At 47.2% G+C, this 15229-nt stretch overlaps 1 protein-coding gene across 1 annotated transcript in view; it reads right to left on the bottom strand.

Annotated features, from left to right (window-relative positions):
* LOC119374881 (ATP-binding cassette sub-family C member 3) overlaps positions 1–6871 on the bottom strand; it is a 65542-nt gene extending 58671 nt beyond the window's left edge. Inside the window, exon 1 of the mRNA XM_049411071.1 lies at positions 6710–6871. Coding sequence (XP_049267028.1) covers positions 6710–6871 — 162 coding nt within the window. The remainder of the gene's footprint in view (positions 1–6709) is intronic.
* Positions 6872–15229: the final 8358 nt, after the last annotated feature.

Raw genomic sequence — 15229 nt, 5'->3', positions numbered from 1 at the left:
ATGAACGCACAGCCTCCCAGAAAACAAAATAAATTCGCCTCTGCAGTGTGGATCAATGTGGCTATCGAATTAGCGATACTAAAGGCACTAGAGAAGGTGATACACTACGATAATTCACTATTTCATAGCTCATTATGAACGAAAGAAAGAGAAATGATCAAGGGTTGAAGGGTTGGTTTCTTTAATACCGACAACCTAATGAAATCACCCGGCAGTGAATCGAAGTAACCTATAGGGGATGTTATTTGTAGTTTTTACCTAGAGTGTTGGAATTAATATAGGCGTGCGGTCGGTTTCCTTTGGTAACTTCGCACCCCCCCACCCCCATGCGCACACGTATGGTAATTATGACATAAACGGAAAGGAATTAGAGTATATGGAAAAACAACTTTGCCGCTGGCTGGTGTACTGAACCTAGAACCTTCGGTCAACGTGTTTGATTATATTCGCCACGTGCGCCGCCGCTGGCGGCGCGGCGAACGGTGCTCCGGTGATGCAAGCAGGAGGATTCGCATTTTGTCGTCTCCTGTGCTGTGGCAAGAACAGCTGCATTTTGACTACAGTTTCTTCGCGTAGCACGACGTTCCTCGATTAATAGCTGCATCTTTTTCTAGTGTTAGTGCCATAGATGGCTGCCAGCATTACATGAGGTTAAGAAACGTTTACATTTAATGTATGTTCGACATACCGACAGCCATCGCGGTCAGGGTCATGCTCCCGAGTTAGTAGTGTAATTCATCGGGCTAAATATCTTACCTGAAAGCGCGAACGTCTCGCCAAGCGAGTTAATGAAACTCTACGCAGCTTTGGAGCAAAGCGCGATAAAGTTTAGCGCTTATTCGCAAAGTTTAGCGCTGTACAAGCAACGCTTGGGCTGAACAAGAATTCACACTACGCTCACCAGTGTAGTCACGTGGACCTGTGTATACAAAGCGTTCGCCGACAAATTAAAATTGAGTTCACCGACGAGTGATTTATTTCCGGGAACTAGAGTGGATTTGGCGAGTTGGTACTGCGTATTAAAACTTGTTACACGTACTATAGGCGCCGAATGAAACGCGAACAGTGGTGCGCGTGGTGCAGTCTGCACCCTCATGATCAGAAATGTACACGCTCATGCGGTTTGCAGCTTCTGGGCCACATTGATGCTTTCGATCGCGCAGTGCTGCCTAACCTAATGCGCGCGCCTGTGTTGATGACTGGACGGCGCGCACAATACCGTAGTTAATGCTTGTGTCACGTGCTCTGCCGTTCGCGTTTTATTTGTCGCCGATAGTACAGCTTAGCAAAACGTATGACAAATCGGCGAAAGGGGCCAAGCAAAGGGCAAAGAGCGCTCTTTTGCATCCTTCTTTCGGTACCTTTGGCCATTTATTTCTATTATTCACCGCGCTATAACAAGATTGAATATTTTGTGCAATCACCGCATCACGTTCTATGAGAAATTGACCGCTCAGACTGTTTTACGTACATTCGTCCAAAAACGTATGGCAGCTCCAGTACTGTGCAACCTGAGGAGGTGCGCAGCACGGGAACACAGCGATTCCCCTTAGTACAGTTCCCACTGCTGCGTTTCCCAAAGCGTCGATGACGCCATTGTTTGTGGTAAGCATGTCGGGTTTTCTTTGCACGAGTAGAATCTTGTTTTTGGGAGATTCGCAAACTCGGGGTGCGACATGTGCGCTACTTTTTTTTTTGCTGCGCTTTGCGTACTTCCTGCTTGTTACTTTGAGATACGCGTTGTCTGCAGTGAGTCCCGTAAGGTTGTTTCACCTAGAGTTACTGTATATGCTACCTTTAGGTAGCAGAGTTGCGCATAGGTCGGCTAGCAAGCACAGCTATGCGGTGAAGTGGCACTTCGTTTTTGCAGGCGACATGCCTACCGTGTCACCGATTAACATGTCAGGCGTGTCGAAGACCGGCGATAAACATTGGTTGTTGATGACAAGTGTTAATTCAGTTCGCTGCCGCGGCGGCGTCGAGGAATACAAAAATTAGCCCGAGCCTCAGCTTCTCCGCAATGCATGGTTGCTAGCGGCGTTTGGAAGACAGATGCACAACTCTGCTACCTAAAGGTAGCATATACAGTAACTTTAGTTTCACCCATCAAATGTAGCAACGCAGCGCCCGCGAAGCGCAGGGCGAGGGGAATTTGGTTGCTCGGCGAGGCGGTGGCGCGTCACCGAAGTCAGTCGCAGCTTTCTGAAACGTTTTTAGCGATTTGAAGTTAATTATTACGCTTACTTTTCGCTCATACCTGTTAATTATAATATTGTAGACCTTGTTCGTTCATATCAAACCAGTTTTGAGCATTTCTAGCCTTGTTATGGCCTGTATTGACCGCTTCACTGTGAGCGTGATCACGCGTTGTGAGATGCACGGATGAACGAAAAGCCGAGGCCCTAAACGTCTCTGCACTTAATATATGTTTACGACTTTCCGATACGAAAGCTTTGTATTTATTTACGTTCACATGATTACACTAATTCTGTTCAGCGTACTTTCAGACGACCACGAAGGAGTCAGAAAACGACGATTTATCAACGTAGGGATCAACACGGTTTGCATAAAAGAATGCTGGAAAACCTGCCAATGTTTCATTGTACCGTCGTGCGTCCCCTTTTCCTCGCGCTCCCAGCCTACTTATTGCATTGTCAAAATTTTACCTACTTGTTACTACGCGCTTAAAGAGCATGTGCTGAAAGCATGGGTATAATCAAAGGGTGCTGCCTCGAAATATCGATTAATTTATTTGAATAACATCACACTTTGTTCGCCATATGCTTAAAAGTACGTACAACGAAAATGAACGGACGGAGCAGGCTTGGCAGCAGAACACGCGCCGCACGCTGTACACCTTCATTATGCTACAACGCAGACACAGAAGTCGAAGCCCGAACGCTACAGTCAAGGATCTAAAACGGGCCGGAGTCTTTATGAGTGCGCTACAGCCATAGAACAGTCATGAGAAGATGTCCACGCCACACATGCAAATGTACACATTGACGTCTGGCAGACGATGCCCGGAGCAATCGATGCGGAACGTGCTCCTGACGGTAACATCGCTCGATTTCACGGAGTATATTGCTTGAACACTCACTGCATCTTTTTTTATAAGCTAGCCTACTAATGTTTCAATATCTCCAGTAGAATACATTGGCCGGCAGTGCGGAGCAGCTTTCACGTAGCGAGATCTCGCGCGCTGAGCGGCACCCGGGTCCCCCTGCTGATGTCACTATCGAGAGGGGACCACTGAACGATCTCGGGGTGAATAGCTCAGTATGCAATGCTGCATTTCAGTTCATGGCTGAAGCCAATGAAGTCGACATTCGAACTCTGCATTTGTTTAAATAACACAGTAGAAAACCTACTGCACATTGCCACAAGACAAATAAATAGTGGCAGCTCCGCACTATTGCTGCGAAGACTGAGGTAGCGGCGAAGCTAGTTTGCACTAGTGGTGCAAAACTGGAAGTAACAGCGGAGCGAGTGTTCGGACTACCGAGGAAGAAGCGGCCCTCCCAAACCCGTGTCCCTTCTTCGCTTAAACGACATGGGTTTGGCGGGAACATGCCACGTGATTTCGGCGGGTACATGTCACGCGACTAGTGCTACGTCATTTTACGTCACATCACTAGTGTGACGTGATTTTGCCGGGAGCATGTCTGGGGACTAGCGTTACGTGATTTTGGTGGGAACATGTCACGTCACTACTGTTAAGTGATTGTACGTAACGTTCTCCTCCTCTTCCATTTCCTTCTATCTCTCTCTCTTTCTCGCCTCCTCTTGCTTTTTATCTCTTTTCTCATCTTTCTACCATTTATCCTTTCATTTCTTTCGTTCTACGCCTGTCTTGGTCTTTCTTTGTATCCCTTTCTTTCCCTCCTCTCTTTCTCTCCCTCTCTCTGTACACGTTCTCTCGGCCATACGAGATATTGCATCGCCAAAACAGAGGCACTCCTCGTCCACCCGCGTGCCAGTGAACGGCGTACAACCCGCCCCATCACACTCCACGGTGTTCCGCTGCCCTGGAAAACCCACGTCCGCTATCTTGGTATTACCATAGACCACAGACTAAAGTGGAACTTGGAGGTGAGCCGTGTGAGACGTGAAGCACGCCGTGTCGAGGGTGCGGTCCGACGGATCCTCGCGCGAGGAGCAGGATGCCCGGCCTCCTTCGCGATGAACATCTACGAGGCCATGGCAATGTCCAAGGTGCATTACGCGCTTCCTCTGTGCAGTCTTCGCCCCATACAGTGGAGTGCCATCGACGCTGACCATCGCCGAGTTCTCCGCATGTGTCACGGACTCCCTCGCGGTTCGAGAGTGGCTGCCACGCTCGCGGAGACAGGCGCCTGGCCGGCGTCACTCACAGGCGAACTGCGCGCGCTCTACCTCCTCGAGCGCCTCCAACGTGCACCGGATGGGGCCGCCATCCTGTCCCAGTTGCGGGCACTGCCCAACTCGCGTGTCGGAACACTACTCGACACGTTTGACTCCATCGTCGTGGACTCCGCACCCGAGATTCCCCCGTGCCCCCCCCCCCTCACCAAAGATTGCCGCTCCCCATCGGCTTCGAGCTCCCAGGCGTGCGCTCGAAGCGCAACACACCGGCCTGTGCTATCGCGCAGGAAGCCGCAGCCAGAATGGACCAGGACCTTGATAGAAGGACACAGTTTTTCACTGATGCCTCCGTGCTTCGGGACCACTCTGCGGCCGCTGCCTGCGCGGCACCACAGCTGGCATTGAAGCGCCAATGCCGGCTCGCCTACCGCGCCTCCTCCACCACGGCTGAGCTGGTAGGAATACACCTTGCTGCCGACCTCATCCGTGAAACGCCGCAAGTCACCCGCGCGGCAATCTACACCGACTCGAGGTCTGCCCTCCGCCAGCTCGCCAAAGAGGAACGCGCCCCCCCACTCGCACAACGTGTGGCGTGGTCACTCCACAGTCTGCGCGAACACGGATGCGACGTGGCTCTCCAGTGGATACCGTCGCACGTTGGCATCGCGGGGAACGAGGCTTCCGATGACCTGGCAAAGACAGCACACGACCCAGCTGTTCCACTGACAACGTGCGCGGACTCCGTGGACTCAGCGCGCCGAAACCTTTGGCGAGAGCTAGTGCGAAACCACCCCGACGAGCGCACCGCCGCCGGCTCTCCACCACGCATTCTATCGGAAAACGTGCTGACCAGGAAAGAACGGTCCCTCCTCCTCGCACTGCGGACAGGTTCCGTCTGGCCTGCTGAGCACCGGCACCGCCTCCGCGGTGCGCCCTCGCCCCTCTGCAGTGACTGCGGAGAAAGGGAAACCGTGGCGCATCTCTTCCTTTCCTGCTCCGCCCTCTCCATCCACCGCGAAGCGCTCGCTCGTGCCTTCAAGCAGCTGGGACTTCCGTCTGCCACGGTAGATGACATTCTGCACCCGGTAGGATCAGCCCATCGCGTGCGCCCTGCCCTGCGCGCGGTCTCAACTACATCGAGGCCGCGCAACTGGCCGACCATCTTCTCTGAACCACGCCGACCAAGCCCCCAACAAACGGAACTTCCGTGTTTTTTGGTTTTTTTTCTCTTCCCCAGTCATGTCCTTAACGCGTGTTTCCTTTTTTTCTTCTTTTTTTCCCTCTCCCCCCAGTGATGCGTTTAACTTCCCCAGGCCTCCTCCTCCACTCTAACTTCTATACTTTTCTCCCCTTTCCACCCAGGTGTCGCGGTTGTGGTGTCCTCGCCTGAGAGACAGTGACTGCGTCACTTACCCCCACTATTCACCTAATTTTCCCAAATAAAGAATCTCTATATATTGCATCCGACGCAGGAGAATTCGCCGCAGCCGGACAGCGCGCGCCGGGCGCACATGTTAGGGGAGATTTAGAAGACGGCGAAGACACCGCGCGTCGGCATGATGACGATAGTTTACTGCAACACAAGACAAACTACAGCCAGCTGCAACAGCTTCACTCCTAAAACATGAATATCGTGACATTTCGTTGCCATTGAAAGTGCGCCCAGCATTTAGGCAAGAATTTTTAGATGCGAAGCAGCTTATGAACGAGGCCTGTCCCCCCGGCGTGACCAGTGCCCCGCGTGCCACTAGATGTATGGAAGAAAGAAGAGAACGAAATGCTGGTACGAGAGGAACGAGCGGAGAGCTCGTGCATGGTGTGCAGAAAGGAATGTTTGCCTGACATACGGACGTGTGATAGAGCGCTCGCTCCACTGCGGCGAGTGCTCTAGTATAAATCATGCAAGGTACCCACTACGCCATAAATAATGCAAGGTACCCTTAGATGCGAAGCAGCTTATGAAAGAGGCCTGTTTCCCGGCGTCGCGTCGACGTAGCCAGTGCCCCAGCCGATCCGGAGCGGCGGGCTCGCGAAGCCGAAGCGAAAAGGACGCGTTAACATCGCATTCTCAAACTTCAATCTGCAACCTTTGCAGCAAGATTCATTAACTTTATACTTTACGGACCGCAAGGCCGTTATACTCAACGGAAAACGTTCCCAAAGTCACATATGACGAGCAACAACATCAGAGGAACCTCGAATAGAAGGACCATAAACAGTGATGAAGAAAATAAAAGATTTACAGAAATCTAAGTCGACTCATGGCTGCTTCGCATACTACTCAGGGTTCGCTTTACGGGGAGATGGCAAGATTTTTTTTTTGCGTATTGATCGTTGCCCACCTCACGGGCCATGGACTGCATACCTTGGTAAAGACGGAGCCCTGGAGCAGTGCCCTGACTCGCACAGCTAGCGAGTAGGCACACGTGCTTTCGAAGCTTCCCGATAAGAACTCAGCAGCGCAGCTGGCCAGCAGCAGGGCAGTCAGTGTGGTTACCTCAACCCGAGTGCTGGCTTTCAGCAGCATCCTGCAGCAAAACACTTTCAAAGGAGAGGTGCTACACAGGCGGCGTAACTGGTAAAGGGATGGCAAGCTGAGTGAGTTGGTATGCTGACACTGTGGAAAGAAATAACGCAGAATAACGGAGACAAAGTTCCTTCCGCTTCGTCGCCATTATCTGGCGTTGTTTCTTTTCATAGTATCAGGTACATGACCAGTATTTCACAATGAAACGAAGGAAAGAAGATGACTCTTAAGGGCTCGTTTTGTTTGTTAGACACAATATTATTGAGAACTAACAGACAATAACGCCGAGGAAAGTATAGGGGGTGCTATCTGTAGTATTTAGAATATAAATGTGAAGAAAGTAAAGTGGACGAAAAGATAACTTGCCGCCGGCCGGGACCGAATCTGCGACCTTCGAATAACGCGTCCGATGCCCTACCACTGAGCTACGGCGGCGGTCATCCTCCCGTCCACTTTATGGGGTATGTATGTGCATTTAAACCTTGGAGTGTTAGTCAGCGCCATTCGCAGCCATGGCGGCGAGTGTGGAACACACTTTTTCTGCCTTTCTGACGTCACGCAGCACGTGATCTTTTTACGAGCTGGCAGCTGACCAATAGTCCCTCGCATACTACCTGAAGGCATCAGGTCTGCCAGAACGAGACCCTTGCTATGAATGAAGGAAAGAAGGTGACTCTTAAGGGCTCGTTTATCTTTGTTAGACACAATATTATTGAGAACTAACAGACAATAACGCCAAGGAAAGTATGGGGGGTGTTATCTGTAGTATTTAGAATATGAATGTGAAGAAAGTAAAGTGGCCGAAAAGATGACTTGCCGCCGGCAGTGACCGAACCTGCGACCTTCGAGTAACGCGTCCGATGCTCTACCACTGAGCTACGGCGGCGGTCATCCTCCCGTCCACTTTATGGGGTATATATGTGCATTTAAACCTTGGACTGTTAGTCAGCGCCAATCGCAGCCATGGCGGCCACTTTACTTTCTTCACATTTATATTCTAAATACTACAGATACACCCCCTATACTTTCCTTGGCGTTATTGTCTGTTAGTTCTCATCAATATTGTGCCTAACAATGAAACGAAGTGATGCTGGCTGTAACTTTCTCAAATTGGCTATTTGGGTTAGAAATATCAGTCAAGTTCTGCTAGAGTTGTGTCTTTAGCAGCATTTATTGAGTGCAAATGTGTACAGTGCAAAATACATGACCTGCTTCGCAATATTCCATGGTTTACCCTAACAGTGATTAACATTTTGTTCATGCCTACAATTCATCTTGGCTTTCGCAATTTGGCACGTTACTTTGCTTGGTAAATAATAGCGCACTGAGAAATATGGATTCACGCAGTTGATAGCCATCCATCGCACTTGACTGTTCACGGTTTCATCAACCACTAAGACAGAAGAAGAACTTCAGCTGAGTATTCGTTCTTGCCCCTCATTACATTTTCCAAGAGCTGCAAACTCTTTTTCCGGAGAGAACGCAGGTAGTGCTCAAAATGACATTGTGAAAAATATAAACGTACTCACTCTAAAAGGGGCACGCGTACGAGTAGAGATATTGAGATGACGCAGTTGGCCGCTGCCGTTGTGAGTAAATCGAGCAGTAAAACTCGTACAGCGCATATAATAAAGCCAAGGGGCTTGTTGATAATCAGGCGCCTGAAAAGAACCGAAACAAACTTGCGTAAACAGTCGCACATCGATAACCTTCGGTCACAGTATGCCGGGCGATAGAATCCTTGCTGACACTGAGTAACTGTACCTGGCGACGACTGTCTGTGGCAGCACAGCCAAAGCTACGTGGCCGGAGCTTCCGCACATGTGTTACTACGCCAAGTAGTCCGTTCGCAGGCGATTGTTTACATGCGCAGGAAAAGGTGAAATCGACACCACATAGCCAGAAAACTAGAAATAGCAAAAAAAAAATCCTTCATGGGATAATCTTTCTTACTCGCAATGCAATAAGTCTTGGGCATAATGCCCATTTCTTTTCGTTTTATGTTTCCTTTCATGCTACGTAGTCTACAAAAGTTACCGTTCCTGGACTACATGTGTGCAGCAGTGTAGCAAAAAGTACCTGCTTCGGTTCCGCAGCTTGGCTGTGCTCCCACAGGAAGTTGTCACCAGGTATATGTGGCGTTTTGTACATAGTCAAAATTTGAGATTGCGCTAGTTCGTAATCCATCTTCAACAAAAAAGCGCAGGTGCGGACAGCGGCCAAAGAAAGGAACAGACGAAGAATAATATCTGGGGTCTTACGCGTTAAAACCACGATATCATTATGAGCCACGCCATGGTTGAGGGCTCTGAAAATTTCGACCTATTTGGGGTTCTTTAACGTGCACTGACGTCGCACAGTACACGGGCCCATAGCATTTTGCCTGCATCGAAATGCGACCGCTGCGGCCGGGATCGAACCCGCGACCATCGGAAGGAACAAAGACAGAGCTTGTCTTTGCTCCCTTTTTTGTCCGTTGTCCGTTTCTGCGCTGTGTGCTGAGGAAGGCGTTTTATAGTTGCGAACTGCATTAATTGCGAACTTCACTAGAGCTCCATAAGTCGCATTTCCTGATACCACATATTGTCACGTGGTCGTGACGTCGACGAAGACAGCAGTCGGCGTTTTCAAGATGAAACTGTTTATTTGACCGAACTTGTGGCCGGGAAACGGAAGGTAATTTACAGCAATACACACGGTATGCACTGATAGCGCCGTACAGAGCGTCGACCGTCGATCAACTGACAAGCGGTAAAGCGCGTCGGCATTTAAACATGTGCCGTCGAATATTCCAGCGTTATCGCTGGCTGTCGTGCAAATTCTAGAATAAGCTCGAGTGTGCGCGTCTTGCGCTGAGCGTTGCTGACAGTCTTTGTGGCCGAAAACCGAATACAGCAAAAGTGATAAAGAAACGCACGTGGCAATATAGTATAGAAATACGTACATTCTGTACCAATTTATTTATTTCCAATCAAGTACCATCAGAAAGAGTGACTAAAGAAATATATTCACTGGGCAAGCTTGTGTTTTCACGCAGAGCTCATCACTTTGCTAATCCCACGCCCTAGACCAATAAGGGACAGGTCTTGTCTCCATTGATCTGGAATATCTTTTTTGTGCATCTTATTAACGGTGCGAGCGACGAGTAACTCTCTTGTCTGTCTTCAAAGCACTACATTCGAGCACTTACTTCCTCTTTTCCGAATATTTAGAAAAACTCTTGTGTAGAATAAGACTAGCACGAAATTGATGGTTCTGATCAGAGTTGCCAGTGCCGCTTATAATAAGCGGATTTGGGCTTCTTTTTTCGCCTAGTCGCTTGTGGATTTTTCCAGTCGCTTGTCGCGTTTTTTGGGCTTATTTGCATTTTTTCAGCAAGTGTAGTTATTTTAGTGATCATCACGTTCACCAATAGTGCGTTTGTCGCTCACTAATAGCGCGTTTGTCGATGACTTTGTGTAGTTGAGTGTTGCAGTCAAACATACGTTGGGAAAGAACAAGTGACATTATTTTTGCAATGGCAAACGTGCATTCAACAGAATGGAGAACTGCCTTGGAGAGAATGTTAAAAGTAAATGTGCTTTCATTCATAGTAGCGCATATTTTCCCTGTACAAAATAATTAAAGGGATTTTTAAAACCCACCTTTGTACTTGAGTGATTTTTTATTATAATTAAAATATTTTCAAGAATGGCGAACTTCATTAAATTTCCGCTTCTAGGGCTTCGCGAACCTCGCGCCGCTTTTTTGGTCTTCTTTTGTGATGAATATTTGCTTGCTAGCTCGGTAGCATATGGCAACACTGGTTCTGGTTCATGTAAGAGTTTTCTTGGATACATATGATATGGTAGCATTAGTTTAGTGTAGATATAGCGGCTAAATAGTTATCAAGACAATCAATGAAAGTTAATTGAATAACCTCATTGAAAGAAAAGATGGTTTTCTTGTGAGCAGCTGGGATCCTGCCGACACCTGGCGGAGCAGGTCTCAACTAAGCGCTTCTTTCTACGTGGCCTCCGAGACCCCCTTCGGCAGTGCGGCGAAACGCAAATTGAACTTAAGCAGTACATCAGGGCACACGAACGCCGAGGTCTGGATGCCACTACCAGGCACCTATGTTCAGGAATAGGGTCGCCTCCAATTTTATTGCACTAGTGTCACGAAGTGAACATGGATATCGCAATCCCGGTTCAGTGAAGAATATGAAACACTAAAGATGAAGATGTGAATCCAAAAGAGAGATGTGAAACACCGCTGGAGATATGAATGGAGTGGGGGCGGGCATGTGGATGATGGACGACACTTTGTGCTTATTCAGTTATAAGTAGAAGTCTATACCTTATCTTTTATGATAATAAGTTCAGAGGCTTCGTTTGCATTGAATATTGAAGCCAACTAGGAATGAAAACTTATTTTAATGGGTGCATTGCAAAGTACGCTGTTTTACACTTACTATCCTTTGCTAATGTGAATAAGAGACATGCGCTGCGAAGTACTTATGTCTGTTGCTGTTGCTACCGATATGCGGTGTGGTACAAGAAGCATGATCAGCCTCATATAATCGGGTTCATAAAGCACTCTAATTTTTCCGTAATAAGCTGAGCTTAAGCTTTCCAATCATTTTTAAAGTATACAGGCATCAATTCAAATTCGATATGTGTGGACATTCAGCCTTTCGTGAACACTTTGCGGTTTTTCTTCAATTCTGTTCCACTGATATTTTCCTTCACTTTTCAGATTACTTAAATGAGCGTTTGTGTATTTGAATACGATGATCTCTCATTTTCTTGCACTTGCTAAAGCTCACCCCATAAGCGTTACATTTGAGTGGGTGTTTTGAGCGGTCTGAGAACATACGTGCCACATTATTCTTCTATACCGAATATTGTGGCCTATTTTATATTTGCAATTTCGCATGAGGAAATATTTTATCGGTACCTCTATGAAAGTCTCGTCCGCGGTGAAAGTATAGTTCTGCGATCTGATTCGTAATACGTATTTTCTGCTGGAAAATTTGCTAAGCTGACAGTACCACCTTTAAATGGTTCATAGGTTGCTAATTATCGATCGATAGTTATGACACAATCAGTTGTAGACGAGTTTAGAGTCTTTAACAAACTTGAACGAATTTATATGCAGCACCACCGGAACTGCCTCCAAAAGTGTATTGTTTGCAGACTATTTTTTGAACAAATGAGTGAGCATAATTACAAAGTGTACCTGAATGTCCTTAAGTCAAGATATATTCGTGATCAAGAGCAGCCTTCCTCTAAAACCACGAGCCTTCTTATATCTCCTGTATCAGGGCTTGCCCTTTAGTAGTCCTGCTTTGTAGGTTTCGCACGTTATAGTGCACTTCACTATGCCACTATACCTGAGAATAGCACCACTCTTGAGGCCATCTACTGTGACCGTTCCATGAACCCCAGCAAGTTTGTCCAGGTACGCTACGAGACATTGATGTTGTTTCGAACCGCCCTTACCACATAGTTGAGTCCACTCTTCCAGCTACCTCAATTAACTGTTACCGAACCCCTTAGAGGTCTGTTCAGATGTGCGGCCAAACGTCGGGTGCACAAATAAGTTCAACTCCATCTACCGGATGGCCGTGGTCACATGGTTTCCACCCGCTATACACACGTCGTATTTTTCTACAATACGCGCTCTGTTTTACGCCGACATATGATTCCCAAGTGAGGAACACGTATTTCGTATAAACATCTCAACACAGAAAATATGTCACTTAACGTCCTAGCCCCTTTCATTGTTCGGAAGAGAAGAAGGCGCTGAATAACTTCTCATATATATTTAGTAAGCAAACTATCTTGCGATAACAGACCAAGGCGCCTTACAGACAGGGTTTGTTAAACGAAGGAAAAAAAATTAGGTTTGGCACAGGTATAGAATGTTAATGCGGGCTTTTTGGTACATACTGAACCTTGGAAAACAGCACTTAGGACGGGACATAGAAAAAATCGACAATACGAAGCGCTGACTGACAAGAAGTATTATTTCGCCGTAGCGGAATATATTCTCGGAAAAACAAGAACAAATAAATGGCATCACGACAAGCACTCCTTAACGGTACATGCGCGAAGATTACAGTCAGTGTCCCTTCTTTCTATGTCCCGTCCTAGCGCTGTTTTCAGAAGTTTGATTTGGTTTTGCGAAGTTTGAAATTTATGTACAATTTTTTTATATATTTCGCGCAAAAACGTTACTTATTCACCGAAAAAGAGGCAAGTATCCCAACTACCAAAAACTACTCATCGCAGGCTGCAAACACAAGACCTTATGAAGAAGAGCTTCAACAGGTGTATCTCTAAGGAAAACTAGTAATTTGCACTGTCAAATGCAACGAGCTTGCATTCGAATATGACGAAATCACGTACTGTTTTCGTGACCGCAGGAGGGCGGCTATCAAGACGCGGCTCCTGGCGCCTTTTCCCAGGAGAGGTAGCTCGGCGTGCACAATTTTGCTGTACCTTGCAGCGTTCCACACATGCCTGAAACAAATAAAAAATTAAGAAATGACATTACCCAAATATGTGGCACATTTCCAAGCGTGAGAATATTAGCATGGTTACAAATTTTTGGCTGGCATGGTATGGACGTGAATGCCTACGAACATATGAGGCGCTCTCTTATCTTAGTCACTTCAAGGCCATTGAGCCACCATTTCTAACGCCTGCGTTGTTCCTGGCTTGAGTGATCAGCGCAATCATTGAGAACACGCAAATAGGAGTGAAGAGACTCCATGGAACACGAAACTTTCCTTGCTCTCCGAGAATCATACTTTTCCGAGAAACCTACGTTCTACTTATGTTCGTACGTGGTGTGCGTATTTGTAGACGTATTGTTATTTATCCGCGCCACGTTTTCCACCAGTCTTTTCTAGCACAAAATAATTTATAAAGATAAATGCTTGCATACGCCTTAAGCGAAGTGTCTTTACGCGTGTGTGTTTCGTTGCATTTTGGCTGTCTTCGACCATTACTGTATCGTTGCGTTGTACCAATTCCGGGTTGCATTTGAGGCACGTGAGATCGCATATGATTAGTAAGTCCTTCTGAAGGCCATTCCAGGACCTGGGATTCCAGTTCCAGCTTTACCACACGCTCACACGAACCACCAATCACATTTGTGGATGCGCAGTAAGACCACCTGCATCAAGCGATTATCCGTGTCTGCGCACCAAAGCGCGCTCTGCAATGGTGCAAAAGCCTACGGTTTACCATACACATCCACTTCGACTTAGCACTGAACCCACAACAAGGAAATGACTACACATAGCTTGGACCCTCCCATAATTACCGACACAAACATTTGGCAAAAGCATTTATTAGCGAAAGAACTTCGCGTGTATCTAACAGTCATTCCTCAGAATACTACTGGTAAGCAAGTTCAACAGCTAGGCGTTAAAGATTACTTCCACACAGCAAAAGCGAAGCATTACCTGCCCGATTTTATAGTTGCACATTCGGTAGACTGGAAAGAGAGAAATAAGCGCGAAGCCGTTCAACTCTGCGATTTCCGGTACCGTAATAACATAAGTAAAGTGGTGTACAGGGGGCCCTGGTATAGATCCACGGCAAGACTTAGCGCGTGGAAGACTGGACACAGAGAGAAAAATTTGGCCGCGTATCTGCGTGCTTCGCTGCAAATGTCGTCGAAAGACGATAGTCTTGTGCCGGCCGTACTACACGAGTCCTCCTCCTCTATGTTTAACCGCCCCATCTGGCTTATAGCATCGCATTTTCAGCGCAGCCAAAGAAACACTAGCAAACACTAGCACTAGCCTAAGAAAAGTAGCCTAATATATATTAACGATCTACCGCAGCATGTGTCTTGTCCTATTCGTATGTTCGCCGATGATTGTGTAATTTTCATACTGTAACTAACATTTCAGACCAAGAATTTCTGCAGAACGACCTTGATAACGTACACAACTGGTGCAATCGTTGGAAAATGGCTCTGAACGCCAAGAAATGTAAATTTGTTTCAGTTTCCCGAAGGTGCAATCCATTCCTTTCTACTTACACAATCGCAAACGTCCCCGTTGAATCAATTACAACGTATAAGTATTTAGGTGTATTTCTATCCCACGACCTTTCCTGGATTCCGCATGCGACTAACGTCATTTCATCAGCAAACAAGGCATTAGGATTTTTGAAACGTCACCTCCGTCACGCGCCGCAACAAGTCAAACTTCTCGCGTACAAATCATTTATCAGACCACAACTGACATATCCTGCTGCCATCTCGAACCCTCACCAAGCATATATCATCAATGCACTTGAATCAGTTCAGAACCGTGCCACAAGATTCATCCATTCTTCATATTCATATATGTCAGCA

This window comes from Rhipicephalus sanguineus, chromosome 11, assembly GCF_013339695.2.
Source record: "Rhipicephalus sanguineus isolate Rsan-2018 chromosome 11, BIME_Rsan_1.4, whole genome shotgun sequence".
Taxonomy (NCBI): Eukaryota; Metazoa; Arthropoda; class Arachnida; order Ixodida; family Ixodidae; genus Rhipicephalus; species Rhipicephalus sanguineus.
The sequence above is the reverse complement of the archived record's forward strand: the minus strand, read 5'-3'. Positions and strand labels throughout refer to the sequence as shown.